The sequence below is a fragment of the Lepidochelys olivacea genome (assembly GCF_965140295.1).
Source record: "Lepidochelys olivacea isolate rLepOli2 genome assembly, chromosome: 2".
Classification (NCBI taxonomy): domain Eukaryota; kingdom Metazoa; phylum Chordata; order Testudines; family Cheloniidae; genus Lepidochelys; species Lepidochelys olivacea.
In genome coordinates this window covers 106,968,009-106,983,967 of record NC_140412.1, presented here as the reverse complement: position 1 = coordinate 106,983,967, position 15,959 = coordinate 106,968,009, and the positions used below count along the sequence as shown (strand labels likewise).

Sequence of the window (15,959 nt, the reverse complement as noted above, 5' to 3'; positions counted from 1 at the left end):
ACTAAAAAGAAGGAAAAACAGTTATAGCATTTGAAATGTTAAGTAAGGTTTTCATTTAAGCATCCAACATTCCCTATCACTTTAACTGTAGAGAGCCTTTAGAAGGGGGTGGGAGGGAAACCTTGTTTGACAGTCTATCAGATAATATTAAAGTTGGTAATAACTGTCCTTTTGGGGAGAAGAGAAGCCATTAGTTGAAATGGGCTGGAGCTGTTGTTAATGTCTGATCCCATTTCCTAAAAGGCAAAACAAGACACATGCAAAAGGGTAGAGAAAAGAAGAGCAAAAATAAAAAATCCAGCTTCTGTCTCTGATGTTGACTCTCACTTGCAATCTCACTGCTGGAGAAACCCTGGCATGGTGCATGGTCTTATCAGCCACTTCTGAGACCTGGCAAATTGTACCAGCATCAAGCCATTTACAGCATTGCTTTTAGCTGCCTCTTTCTATTTGCAGGCTTAAAGCAAGTTGTGAAATACGCCGTCTTGGCTGGGTAAGCCAGGCTTATTAGACAGAAGGCAAAAGGAGAGAAATAGTAAAAGAGAAGAAATAAGGCAGGGAAGGAGATGAACGCATGAGATGGGGAAGAAGGGAGGTGACAAAATCTCACATCCCAGGTTGTGTTTGGGATTTAGTTGGAGCTGGTGGAGGTGGCAATGCCATCTGGTACCTCTCTCTGGCCTATTCTGGTCAGAACATCTCTCAGGATTTGGACGAAGAAGGTACAGGGTCCCAGGAGAAAGTGGAAGTGGTAGTCATGATGGTGAAACTCACTCTTTTCCTTCTCTCGTATCTCAGTCAGTCAGTGTCATGGTAGGCCCTCTGCTTCACCTCCACTCATCCATCCATATTTTCCCCCCAAACTCTCTTTCTGAGGATCCCAAAAGGGAGTGATGGGTGGAAAGTCCCATCCCCTCATTATTTTGTCCACCAATTAGGCCTAATTTCTGACACACCAATTTTGGTTGATTGATTTCTGGTTCCACACTTTTCTTCTTTTCCGGACATAATCTTAACACAGTCCTTTAGTTATAACAGTAGGCCTTTTGGTTTAGGCTAATTCAGTCTGCCTCGCCTTTGCACCTTTTCCACATCAACATTTGTTGTTGTAGGTTATTCTGACACTTTATAAACTATCTCACAGCTTTTACAGTTGCGCTCATGATTAAGATAAATTTGTAGGCCCAATTATCACAACAGAGTTTATGGCAGATAGTTATTGATTCTGATCCGCAAATTGCTTTCAGAGTCACTACTTTCCAAAATACAGTCCCATCATCCTATATATACACCCTTTGTTCACAGATGTATGACCTTGCATTTGGCTGTATTAAAAGACAAATTGTTCAAGTAAGCCCACTTTACCAAGCAACCCAGATAATTCTGTAGAATTGACTTGGCCATATCATTACCGCTGCCCCAATTACTGTATCATCTGCAAACTTTACCAGCAATGATTTTATATTTTCCTCCAGATTATTGATAAAGATTTTGAATAGCATCAGGCTATTTGAGTAAGGAAGGAACCTTACGAGAAGCACTCCCTATGGATGATGATTCCCCATTTGCAATCACTTTTTGAGATCTATCAGTTAGCCAGTTTTTAATCCATATAATGTGTACTTCATTGACATTGTATATTTGTCTGTTATATTTATACAGGTATCTTTGTCAGCCAAATTAGTCAATGGTAGAGCTAGGATTAGAACTCAGAAATTCTTGGCTCTATGTTTAATCAACCAGTTCAGTACTGTCACTCAACCTCTGCACATTTTCAGGTAGCCCATTGCTTAGAATTGCATGTTTTGCTATGAAAGGAAGGAGACTCGGGATGCTAGTCACCAAGGGTCATTTCTTGAGAGAATCTAAGCATGTGTAACCCTTTGATTTTTTGCATTGGGGATGGGTAGAGGGAGGGGAGAGGATTTGCCTTGCCATAGCAGGGGTCTGAGGGCTCAAAGATTCCATTTCCCAAACCTGCAGAACTCTTGGGATGCACCACAGATGGGGTATTCTGTGTAATGACCACTCTCCATAGATGTCCTGTCCCCTTCAGCCCATTTTACACTGACTGCTCATCACAACCACTGCTGCCCCAGAAATGGTTTTCAAACTGTGGGGCAGGCCTCCCAAGGGAGGCCCGAGCTGTGTGCTTTATTTATTATTGTTGTTGTTGTTATGAGCTCTGGCTGTCAGCCCCAGGTAGCTGGGTCTCATGCAGAAGGGCTGTGCACACCTGAGAGACAGGGATAAAGGGGACAGCCAGAGCTCTGCCACCTGAGCTCTCTAGCCCCCCTCCCCCAATTCCTCATTGGGAGGTAGTGGGGCTCCAGCTGTCAGCCCTGAGGTGGCGGCAGCAGCAGCAGCAGCACAGAAATAAGGATTCAAGAGAACGCTAAGGCTGCTGTGAAAAGTGGTGGGTGGCGATATGTATACTGGGATGGGCGTGGGGGGGGAGATGTGTAAATGACTACAGACACAAAGAAGCGGGGGGGGGGCAATCAAAAAAGTTTGAGAACCACTGCCCTAGAGGGGCATGTCCACACCCTGGAGGAGTAAGCAGTGTAAATGACCTCAAACTGTCTGCAGTAATTGATGCTATTTTGGCATGGGAGAATGGGAGAGGCTGAGGTAGAATTTAACGGACTGCAAAATGCTGCCCATTTAGAATAGCATTCCCCCCACACTTCAGATGTGCATGAAATGACTTATCTGTACACAACAGAAGAATGGAATGTGGGCAGGAATGCCTGCCCTTAACAGAGCATAAGTAAGGGTTGAACATTTTAGTTTTTCCTTTCCACTGTGGCGTTCTTAAAAAGTATTATTTTGTTGTCGTGCCTAAAGTTCCAAATTTATTTACAGTCATTGAATATATTTTTGTGTAAAACCTATTTATGATGTCTTTCTAGATTCTAATCTTCTATCTTTTTTTCCAACATGATGATTTTTTCCCCCTTTAGCAGTGATGCATGTCAAAGAATTTAGTTGGTGGGGGCATGTGGCAACCCCCTGAAGAAACTCCCATGGTTTACGCAGTAACTACCATAAAAGAAGAGTGGCAAAATTTACCATTGGTAACATTTCAAGTGAGCTATAATATAAAAGGCAAATACGTACATTAAAAATGGCCTTATAGCTGGCATTGCAGTAACTGAGCACCAAAAGCAGGTGGGATAAAAACAGGTTTTAAAAAATGAAAGCAATTTTAAAAATTAAATTAATTTAAAAGAGAGAGATGAGTCTTTAAAAATTAGAATCTACAGCCACCTATTGTAGTCACTTCCATGGTAAAAAAAAAGTTTAATACCATATAATAGACTATACTAAAATGCTATACATTAAATAGCCATACAAATATTAAGCACAGTAGATTCATGACAGGTCCCGTTCCGCCTACAATCTATTTTATGTAATACTATTAATGGAACCGAATTAAAGAGATGGTGTAGCCGGGGACTGTCAAATGACTATTGGTCAAGGCCCAGGGACAGATCCTGCCAACACTACTGAAACTAGCGCTTACTACTCTGAGCAGGCCCATTGAAGTGGTTCACAGTAGTGAGTACTAAACTCACTAGTAACTGTGCATTTTCAGTATCAAACATACTCCCTGCCCACTCAAGCAAAAGAGGCCCACTACAGAGATCTGGCAGGATTTTGGGAGTCCATGAGATGGAGCTGCTTTCCTTTGGCACAGGGTAGCTGCAATCTGTGGGGGCTAGCTGAGCCCCAGTGTGCAGGAAGCTTTTGGCTACATCCTCAACAGGGGGACAGATCGAATGGCTGAGGAGGTTAGTGCAGCCCTAGACCCCAGAAATGCCTGTGAAAGGAGGTGGGAGGTGAATTCCTAGAACTCCTGTGGATCTCCCCTTCACTAAAGCCGTACTGAGGTGGTCGAGGATATCTCTTTGGAGTCTGTCTTGTTTGCCAGTACTATCTGTTTGTAAATCAGTGTGTGCCTGAATGTCTGATCTAAATCCCGTTGAAGTCAGTGAGAGCAAGGGTTGCCACATAGAATCATAGACTATCAGGGTTGGAAGGGACCTCTGGAGGTCATCTAGCCCAACCCCCTGCTCAAAGCAGGACCAATCCCCAGGTTTTGCTCCAGATCCCTAAATAGCCCCCTCAAGGATTGAACTCACAATCCTGGGTTTAGCAGGCCAATGCTCAAACCACTGAGTTATCCCTCCCCCCGTCCCCTGTCCCGGTTTTCCCAGGACTGTCCCTTTTTTGAGATAGCTGTCCTGGGAAATCTGTAACTGTGTTCAGGGTACACTGCCAGCTGTCCAGTTTTATGGGCTCAGGATGTTCCCAGATGACCTGGGTTTTTGTACCTTAGAGGTAGCAACCCTAGAAGAAGCCTTCCCATGAACTTCAATGGGCTTTGAATTAGACACTGGGACTTTGGGAAATCCTGGCACTCAGAATATTCTACATTACTAGCCTGGGCAGGGTGAGACAATGATAACTTGTTGTGACATCGTTTGTAATTAGCATAGTTGGACCACAGAGATTTTGTAGAGGCTGCCAAATTATGAAGGATCCTGGTGTCAGATTTTTGGTGTCAGTTTTACAGAAAAACATGTTAAGGCTCATTTTTTACAGTGTTACTATATCAGTCTTTTACCATAGTAGGCTTTTGGCAGGGGAGGGAAATCTGCCATGTCTCCAGATTGCAAAAGGGAGTCCAGTTGGGAATATTTTGAAACGTTCCTGTAGCTGCTGTCAGTGTCAAAGGATCATTTGCCAGTCTAACCAATGTAGCAAAGAGCTTCAAAGCCAAGAAGCAAGGAAACATTTTGAAAAGCGTGCTGCTGAGGGCTAGGATGACAATAATCATACTTTAGTAGTCATTAGTCTGAATATTTAGACCCAGATCTTGGGCTGTGTTCAAAGAACAATGGATGTAGCCCATATTCCCCTCCACCAATGCTGGGGCTGTCAGTCCAATCTGCAGCATAAAGCAGACTGGCTTCAGTACTTAAAAGTACTTGTGTATCTAAAAGACTGATCTGATCCTTTCCTGGTTCCAGATTCTCCAAACCTGATCCTTAAGTCACTACTAACTATCCTAACCAGCAACATCCCTGGGTGCTGGGGAGGAGAGAAAAAAGGGGCTTTTTTATAGTATTTCCCTCTTTCTTCCCCAGTAATGTAGCCCTTCAACACCCTATTTGTTATGTTTCCCTTTAGATTTGGAACAGATTTCCCCCACTGAACACAAGGCCAGCAAGAAATGCATTTCAAGAATCTTCAAAAACACCAGAAGAAGCAGGTGAAGAGGCAACCACTTTTCAGACATAATAAAATAAAATAATAATAATAATACCTTTATATAGGGCTTCTCATCAATATTCCCCAAAGCACTTTACAAAGGAGGCTGTATCATTATCCCAATTTTACAGGTGGAGAAACTGAGGTACAGATAGGTGAAGTGATTTGCCCAGCACCATCAAGCACACCTCTGGCAGAGCCAGGAACAGAATCTAAGTCTCCTGAGTGCCAGTCCAATGCTCTATCCACTAATTCATACTGCCTCCCGGAAGTGATACCTCCCCCAGGCACATCAGCATGAACAGTCTCTCCTATGTGTAGTCCTCTGGCCTTCTATTATGAAATCATTCACTGTTAGTATTGGCTATACTATACACTGCCTTTACATCCCAAAACATGGATGCATATTAAAGTTTCTTCTTTCTTTTTAATGAAATTAACCCAGTGATCCCATTTGACCTTCAGCTAGAAGTTCAAAACTACAAAGGTACAAAAAAACAGCACAGAAGGTACTTAAGCTTTCTGAAGTGAGTGTATTTTAAAAAAAATCTTTATAGACTGATTCCTTTCAATGGACATTAGAGGTCATTTTTTTCAAAGACCCTAGGTATTGCATCTATGACTTTTGACTTTCTAACAATGGGGTAATTACATGTTTACCCTAGTTCTGAACATAAATGAGAACTGTGCGCATGCACAATTATTTTGCAGGTGCAATTTTGCAAGCCAACTTTGAAAACATTTCCCAAGGTTACAGTCCCAACTGTACATTCAAGGCTTTAACAGCACAATTCCTTGACCATTAATGAGAGCTGAGTGGCTAACATTCCATGCAACAAGTCTAAAGATTTAACCTTAAAAGCTTCAAAAACTTATTGGTGAATGCTTTTAACAGTTAATATTACTTATGATGAGATGCAAGCTAAGCACAGGTGTAAGCTATTCACTTGCTAAAAAAGCTGAAACTATTTAAGAACATATATTTATTATTTAGATTTTAAGAAACAAAAAACTGAGTGTATCCACTTCCATCAGCTTGTTTCCCCTCATCACACCAAACCCTTCCCATCATGTAACACCTACACACCTTTTCTAAAGGCTGTTCAACATTTTCAGGGCTGACTCCAGCAACTGACAGGCATTCACAGCCTCCCATCTACGTTAATGAAAGTTTCTGCAGGCAAGAACTATATGATTGGGCCCATTAACATCATATATATACTGCAAACATTAAATAACCTACCAAAACCACATTCTTCAATATACAGTACTTTGTTGCACCCAGATTTCAGTGACCCACACTTCGTTGGAGAGCTAGTTAAAGAAGTGCTCTCTAATCACAAAGAACAAGCCATTTAGGTTATTCCCCAGTGTGTCCAATTAATTACTGTAGTTGTTTCTGCAAGCTGATGAAACCATTAATTTCTAGCCAAGTTCCTCAGTAGGCCACTATGTTGTTGCACTTGGCCCCTGAGGACAGATGCAGTGTGACAACTGCTAAGGGCTCATTTATTATTGAAAGGTTTGTATTTCTGCCAATAATAGACACTATGGCTTCAGCCTGCATGTTTGTCTTTTGGGTTACCCTTTAAACAAAGAGCCATTTGTATTCCCAGCAGCCTTCTCTGGTCTATCTAGAAAACAAGATAGCCCTATTTTTAAATGAGCAAATCATTAAGGAATGCAAGATGGGAACAGTTTGGGCAGAGCCATTATATTTTTTCTTTTTACTCCAAACATGACACAAGTAAGATCAAAATAAAAAAGTACACCGTTCTGCACGTCTGTTAAAAGCAAATGTGCCTTATATTAATGGCAAAAAAGCTACATTAGCACAACATTAAAGGTTGACAGTTTAAGTCCACACACAAAAATCAGAAAGTAGAAAATGTTAAGGTTCCCAGAGCAATATTAACCCACTCTAACTGCACATAAATATTTGCCATAGTACACAGAGTAGAAGCTTTAGTGATCGAAATATTGCACACAGTGGCCCAGATTGTGTCTAACAAGCACTGGACCTTTTCGGGGGCAGAGCAGAAATGCATTGCTCTATGGCAGTGGTTCCGAAACTTGGTTCGCGGCTTGTTCAGGGTAAGCCCTTGGGGGGCCGCAAGACACTTTGTTTACCTAAGTGTCCGCAGGTACGGCTGCTCACCAGGGCTTTGGAGCTGTGCTCCGGCTCCGTTCCAGCTCCAGGCAAAAACCTGCTGCTCCGCGCTCCAGCTCCGGGCTCCGCTCCAAAGCCCTGCTACTCACAGCTCCCAGTGGCCGTGGTTCGCAATTCCCGGCCAATGGGAGCTGCAGGAAGCGGTGGCACGGATCGCACCGCTTCCCACAGCTCCCATTGGCCAGGAACAGCGAACCGTGGCCACTGGGATCTGCAAGTGGCCGTTCCTGCGGACGCTCCAAGTAAACAAAGCGTCTCTCGGCCCGCCAGGGGCTTAGCCTGAACAAGCCGTGAACCAAGTTTGGGAACCACTGCTCTATAGGGAGTCCCTTTGGCATTCCCCACTGTACAATGGGAACAGACCTGCTGCATTGCTCCTGGGTTTCTCCCTCACCCTTATGTGGACACTTATGCTGCATTGGCAGGTCTGGAAGGGGCAGGTCTTCCCCTACCCTCTTTGGGGTGGCTACCCCTTCAAGGTCACCACTACAATTATGCCTTACCCTGGTGGCAAAAGGCAGGAAAGACTCTTTGCACCCAGCTCCACACACTGCACATGCCCAAAGATCAAGCACAATCTGGCCCTGTATATGTGGAATCGGTACAGGAGAAAGATAGGAGAAAAGAATAAACCACAAAAAGAAAGGCTAGCTGAAATACTATGGAGTTCTGCACCTGAGTTTTGCACACCATAAGTTTTCAAGCCGGTAAGTATGTAGTCACACAAGCACGCTCACTACAGTGCTACCATTTTAAACAAAGCACAATGTATGTAGCACTACAGACACTTAAAGCCTCATATCCACATTTCTCTCATTTACTTTGCTTTTCTGTTTCACATTTCCCCAACAGCACAGTCTTAACAGTTACCAGTTCACACCTTACACTGACTTCTGCCTAGCCATTGCTAAGCTATCTCTAGGTATGAAAAGAGCTGTATTTTCTGAGAGAGCAATATATTTTAAATACGCAAAACACATAAATAAGAAGCTGGGTGCTCAGCTGCTGTAAAACAATGCTGTTCCACTGAAGTCAATGAAGCTATGCCAATTTACATCAGCTGAATATCTGGCTCAGTGTTTGTGTATCTGGTTCAGTGTATGACTAAGAAATTTTAAGGCATACATTGATGTGCTCATATTTCCTTTGTAGGAGAGACGAAAATGGCATAGTGTCTGGAATAGTCTGACCCCTCTGGGGCTACAAAGTTACCTATTAACCCAAGTGAAGCCTTGGGTAAATATTTGCACTTATGTTAAGAAGCCAGCACCACTAGAACCTAAATCCTCTAAGGTAGTTTAATTTCACTTTAATCGGCATAGTTTTATTGACTTCCATGAGAATCTAGCCCTCTTATACTTTCATATCCAAGTTCCCTCAATTTGTTTCAAATGGGCCATTTCAAGGCAGTTTCCACCTACCACCTGGTGAAAATTGCTTCTCGCCCCCTGACGGCCCCCCCAGAACCCCTGCCCCATCCACCACCCCTGCTCTCTGTCCCCTGACCACCCCCGGAGCTCCCACCCCTAACTGCCCCCCACTGCCACATCCAATCCCCTCTCCTTCCTGACCACCCCCGGACCTTCTGCCCCCATTCAACACCCCTGTTCCCCGTCCTCTGACTGCCCTGACCCCTATCCACACCCCCGGCCCCTGCCCACCCACCGAACTCCCCTGCCCTCTATCCAACCCCCCCACTCCAGCTCCCTGCCCCCTTTACCACGCTGCCTGGAGCACCGGTGGCTGGCGGCGCAGCTGCACCAGGACAGGCAGCCGCGCCACCCGGCTGAAGCCAGTCATGCACCGCGCAGCACAGAGCACTGGGTCAGGCCAGGCTCTGCAGCTGCGCTGCCCCAGAAGCTTGCAGCACGCCGCCCAGAGCATTGCGCCAGCGGTGCGGTGAGGTGAGGCTGCGGGGGAGGAGGAACAGCAGGGGAGGGGCCGGGGGCTCGACTCCTGGGCCAGGAGCTCAGGGGCCAGGCAGAACAGTCCCACAGACCAGATGTGGCCCGCGGGCTGTAGTTTGCCCACCTCTGAACTAAACCCAACTCAGCTTAGGTTCTGAAATCTGATGAGATCACAGCCCCAGGTGGTCATGGCTTCTGAAATTCAAGCATTCACAGAACACTGATTCTGAGGCCTCTAAAGTGTGTATCTTTGAGCCAAACTTTCATTCTTACTGTTTGCAGCATGACTGAGGCTCATAGCAAAACCTAGGGTACTAAGGCTGGGATTTCTATGCAAGTAAATGCCTAAATCCCATTCATTTCAGTGGAATAGGGTGCCTAACTCCCTTAAACCTCTTTGAAAATCCCAACCAGCATGTGCATTAAACTTCTAATAAAAACATGATCAGTAAAAATTATTGTCATTCTATAACAAACATTCTATATATCATTTATCCTTATAATATAGTCCTTACAGGTATTTGTTAAATATTCACAAAATCTGGCAACAATATATACATACTCACTGCTAGCTAATATTTGTACTTACATCTTCCACTGTTAACTGTTGGCAAAAAAAAAAAAAAACAATATGTTTAGCAATTAAATAATTAACTCATATATACAATCAAATGATCTATAATAAACATAAACAAGTTTCTATCTATCAGACAAAAATGCAGCATAAAAACACTTTCTAAGTCTATTTTGGCTTTTACGTTTTAATAGAGAGTGATCTTGTGCTCTTGAAGGTGAAGGACTGAAGCATTAGTTTAACGCTAGCATTAGAACTATGTTAACAATGAATTTAGCGCTCATGAAAATGAAAATTGACAACACGGGGTTGAGCACCACTTGTGAAAGTGAAGCCTGCAATAGCACCACATCATTCAGGCAACCCGAGCAGTACGCAATTCAATGCCTCAGGCTGAAATCACAATTGAGTACAGTTACTGGTATGAAGACTTTCAGCCACGCTGCAGGAGCACAGCCTATATTGGCTTGGGACTCACAGACACATTCGAAGACTTTAATGAGTGTGTATTAACCATTACAGCGTAAAGAAAGAAGTACCTAAGAGTGACATTTGAATCAACAGAAGACTCTGTCTACACTGGGATCAGACCTATGCTTGCTACAGCTGTGTTTCTCACAACCAGAGCCATAAAACCAAAGATATAGCAAATCGTATATTTCTCTTTCCTGTTTGTGCTAATTAAAATGTAAGCTTATTTGTTGATTACCATATTTATAGTTTTAGAATCTATGACTGGTACATTGTATGACATCACTTTCCCTCTCCCCTTTCCCACACAAAGAGGATTTTCTAGTTACAAATAAGAAACTTAGGCCCCAGTCTAGCAAAGTACTTAAACTTCTACTGGGCTGAGCGTATACAGGACTTTGCAGAAGGTGCTAAACTCTTTGCGGAATTAAGCTCTTAATGCTTGAAAATTACGCAGTTGATTACATACTGTTATCACTGTATTCTGTGGTGGCACACGCCAATATTTAATCAGACATGAGAAGCAGTGGATTGCGGGGCGGGGAGAACTGCGTCTGGTACATTAGAAAGATTGATTGAGACTAAAATCTAGGTGACTTTTGTCGTCTTGAGGAAAGTTAAAAATAGAATGAAAGCACTCTTCTTAGTTTGTCTTCTCCTTCCAGCAAGCACCAAACATGACCGCACATCTGCAATCTGAAATCCATGCCAAAGGATGAAAGTCTGGCAGCACCTCAACTGATTGCTACACTGATGGAATTCATTTAATCTCTAGCTAAAACATGGCATGACTAATCTGGCCTGCTGCCTTGTCCTATTCAAAACCAACAGCCCAGCAAAGGGGTTTACCTGAACAGCTTCAAGCCTTCCTTCACATATCCGCATGTATGTATAAAGCCATTCTGGTTGGCAGCAAAAAGCCATTCTTTTATCCAGATTCTCAGCTGGTGTAAATCAGTGTAGCTTATTAAAGTTGATAGAGCTATTCCAATTTATAGGAGCAAAGGATCTGGCCCACTGCTACTGCAGTAAGTATTACTATATGTCTATGGCAAAACTAGTGTCTGTTACATTACTCATGTTACTATATAGCTAAACCTTTTGAAATTTGAAAGATTTCAACACAGTGTTGCATACCAAACTTATCAGCTCATATAATGAGCCATGGTTTGGCCAGTTTGTTACAATGGCCAGTTTGTTAACCCCAGGAAAATTGAGAACAAATGTTTGCATTCCCTAAGGGCAGAGCTGGGGTCAAAAGAACCAAAACCCCATTAACATACATCATCCTAGATGTTCAAAGCTTGTGATGCAAATGAAAGTAGGTCACAGTTCAATGGTCAAAAGCAAAGAAAGAAAAGATAAATGTCACCTTTATTTTATTTTATTTTATTTTATTTTATTTTATTTTAAAAGCTATCACAGCACATGAAACCATTTTATTCACCACATAAATATAAGATTTTTATTACTGGTGTTCTTTATGTATGCTTCTTAAAGATATAGGACCAGATTCACCAGCATGTTCTAAATGTTTTGTACCATTCCACTGATCCAAAGCAGTGACTGACCAATTAAACTGGGTTTATGGCTGTATTACATCACTGGATGGTGCAAAGCCACATGGACCTGGCCACAATTTCTTTATCTTTAGCTAGAGGCCCACCTCAATTGGCGTGGAAATAAAGTACTCCTAGAGATGTCTAGAGCTGCTAGCTGTACAAAAACAATGATAATATGCCCTAATAAATTTGTTAGTCTCTAAGGTGCCACAAGGACTCCTCGTTGTTTTTGCTGATACAGAATAACACGGCTACCACTCTGAAACCTAGTGCTACAAATTTCAGAGTGATAGCCATGTTAGTCTGTATCAGTAAAAACAACGACGAGTCCTTGTGGCACCTTAGAGACTAACAAATTTATTTGGGCATAAGCTTTTGTGGGCCACAGGGATTCTAGCCCACGAAAGCTTATGCCCAAATAAATTTGTTGGTCTCTAGGACTCATTAGGACTCCTCGTTGTTTTAGCTCTACAAAGATACCCTTTGAGGGGGTGAGAGAACCTGGATTTGTGCAGGAAATGGCCCACCTTGATTATCGTGCACATTGTGAAGAGAGTTGTCACTTTGGATGGGCTATTACCAGCAGGAGAGTGAGTTTGTGTGTAGGGGGGTGGAGGGTGAGAAAACCTGGATTTGTGCTGGAAATGGCCCAACTTGATGATCACTTTAAATAAGCTATTACCAGCAGGACAGTGGGGTGGGAGGAGGTATTGTTTCATGATCTCTGTGTATATATAATGTCTGCTGCAGTTTCCACGGTATGCATCCGATGAAGTGAGCTGTAGCTCACGAAAGCTCATGCTCAAATAAATTGGTTAGTCTCTAAGGTGCCACAAGTACTCCTTTTCTTTTTTTAAAGATACCCTTAACATCCATGGACCATATTAACTCACTGGGTTCTCTCAGCTTCCACGGATGGTCTGGCATTTGGCAGTGTCATAAATATAAAGGGAAGGGTAAACCCCTTTGAAATCCCTCCTGGCCAGGGGAAAGCTCCTCTCACCTGTAAAGGGTTAAGAAGCTAAAGGTAACCTCACTGGCACCTGACCAAAATGACCAATGAGGACACAAGATACTTTCAAAAGCTGGGAGGAGAGTGAGAAACAAAGGGTCTGTGTGTCTGTCTATATTCTGTCTTTGTCGGGGATAGACCAGGAATGGAGTCTTAGAACTTTTAGTAAGTAATCTAACTAGGTACATGTTAGATTAGGATTTCTTTAAATGGCTGAGAAAAGAACTGTGCTGAATAGAATAACTATTTCTGTCTGTGTATCTTTTTTGTAACTTAAGGTTTTGCCTAGAGGGGTTCTCTATGTTTTGAATCTAATTACCCTGTAAGGTATCTACCATCCTGATTTTACAGGGGGGATTTCTTTATTTCTATTTACTTCTATTTTTATTAAAAGTCTTCTTGTAAGAAAACTGAATGCTTTTTCATTGTTCTCAGATCCAAGGGTTTGGGTCTGTGGTCACCTGTGCAAATTGGTGAGGCTTTTTATCCAACATTTCCCAGGAAAGGGGGGGTGCAAGTGTTGGGAGGATTGTTCATTGTTCTTAAGATCCAAGGGTCTGGGTCTGTAGTCACCTAGGCAAATTGGTGAGGCTTTTTACCAAACCTTGTCCAGGAAGTGGGATGCAAGGTTTTGGGAAGTATTTTGGGGGGAAAGACGCGTCCAAACTGCTCTTCCCCAGTAACCAGTATTAGTTTGGTGGTGGTAGCGGCCAATCCAAGGACAAAGGGTGGAATATTTTGTACCTTGGGGAAGTTTTGACCTAAGCTGGTAAAGATAAGCTTAGGAGGTTTTTCATGCAGGTCCCCACATCTATACCCTAGAGTTCAGTGTTGGGGAGGAACCTTGACAGGCAGCTTACACACAATCTTCTCTCCTGTCAACCAGCACAATCCATATTGAGCATAGCTGAGCAGGAAAGAGGCAGTGCCAGGCCAATATGTATTTGCTGATTCAGCAAATCTTCCACGCAGCCTCTGACAGCAAGGCTCCTGGAGAGCCCCCAAAAGCATTTAAAGCTGCCCTCTTCCACCAAAAACCATAAAGAAGGCACCCCTGTCTCCTGCTCAGCTCCAGAGTAAATCTTACTCCACAGCAGCTGCCTATGTCAATAGAAGGGCATTGTCATTTGTACCCTCTGTGCCTGTGTGGGCAAATCTGGCCCCATGTATGCAAGTTCTGGAGGGAAAATTCTATTATATTCAACATGCATCATTGTAAACTCCTCAAGGCAGAGATTATGGGCCAGATCTTCAACTGGCATATACCAGGGTAGCTTCATTGGCTTCAATATAGTTATACTGATTTACATCAGCTGAGGATCTGATTTCATGTCTGTCTTGTCCACCATCAAGTTCACTGTGGGTGCTTAAATAATAATCTAGATAATCACCTGGTGAAACCTCATCAGAAACTAGTACATGGGGAGGGTCTGTTATGAGAAAGGGGCAAAAGGGGCTCAGCAACTTCACTCAGATTTTTCTCCTCATTCAAAATGAATGGACAGACTGGGGGTGCCTTCTACAAAGTGTATTTGCTGACTCACCCTTTTCACTTCTGACACCATCAGATTTGAGCTTCATTTAAGATAAAAGATAGGTCTTTGTAACCCAAGGCTGCAGAGAAAAGCTTGAAGATGTGAACCATAAAGGTTCAAAAACAAGAAAGCAAATTTTTAAAAATTTTTTTAAAAATGTATTATTTTATATCTCTTGATTTTTAATCCAATATCAAGGATTTGTGATTTTTGAACACTTGGGGAAGGCAATGCTGCTTACAGAAAATGCCAGTATTTATAATGTACATGCAGCAACTGGAGTTGTACCTCATTAGGGACTGCAGGATTGGACCCCAAAAAATGAAAGTATAGTTCTCTGCCTTGAAAACATCAGCCACATTAATTTACCTAGAAGAGACTAATTAGCTACCCTTATGTTAAACCCAATACAAAACCTAAAATCTCCATGGGCTTGATCCAAGCCCATTTAAGTCAGTGGGAGTCTTTCTGTTGATTTCAGAGGGCTTTGGACCAGTCCATAAGTAAGTTCATTACAAAGGTACATGGAATTATAAAAATGAAGATCAGCTCTTCCATATGCACTGCTAATGCACGTGGCTGCAGAATGATTAGCTTTCCAAACTACATAATCCCAATTAGCAGTATGTACAAACCAAAAGATACCATCTGATCAATTCCATACTGATTCCTACTGGTATTAGTTTGATTATGAACACTCAGAATAGTAACTATGTTTGTATGTCTTGCTGTGCTAATTATGTTACCAGGATACCAACTACCAAACAATGCCATGCAAAATTTAACCTATAAAGATGTTGCTCCAGAGGTTTAACAAACATATCAAATGTTTCATTTGCCAGCTTTACCCAGTCATGGATAGAAAGCTAAATCAAAACTTTGGCATCTGTACCCTATATTTTGACAATTTCATACTGAATGTGATACCAGCAGCAACATTTTAATACAGTTAATTATATCCTGCTTCAGAAAAAGAAGAATTCCATACTCAGCCCCTGAAGCAAATTGTGAAAGAAATCAAGCTTTTTAGATGTGGAGCAATAAAGAACACTTAAAGAGTCTTATCTGGCATATTTGTATGGCAGTATGAATGGACATCATGCATACAATTAAATTGCTTCCAAGCATACAGCAATATTTTGTGTATGCTATTTTTATAACAGGAGCTATGATGGCTTATTTCTAAAGATCAGGAAAACCTTGCTTCCGTGAGGATTAGTTCGGCCTGGCAGAGGCAATCCCATCTTCAGCTGCATTCTGAGAGCACCGAAAAATGGGATATTTCAACCATTTCTCAGCTGTTTTCAGAAGTCCTTATCAATATGTTTCCTCTACTAAAGAAATGGGAATTAATTCTCAGTGATCAATGGCTAAAAATCTAAGAACCAGATCAACAGCCCACTCACAGTCTCTACATAACAGGAACTTTTTCTCAGTGGTTAGGTGTAGGA

General features: G+C 42.5%; 1 protein-coding gene across 3 annotated transcripts in view; it reads right to left on the bottom strand.

Moving 5' to 3' along the window:
* Positions 1-15,959, bottom strand: part of DCDC2 (doublecortin domain containing 2) — a 142,475-nt gene that overhangs the window by 108,028 nt on the left and 18,488 nt on the right. For 2 of the 3 annotated variants that reach the window (XM_084620383.1, XM_084620384.1), the window contains exon 3: positions 9,944-9,958. The exons of the other annotated variant lie outside the window; for it this stretch is intronic. In XM_084620383.1, coding sequence (XP_084476509.1) covers positions 9,944-9,958 — 15 coding nt within the window. The remainder of the gene's footprint in view (positions 1-9,943; positions 9,959-15,959) is intronic. 3 annotated transcript variants of the gene reach the window in all.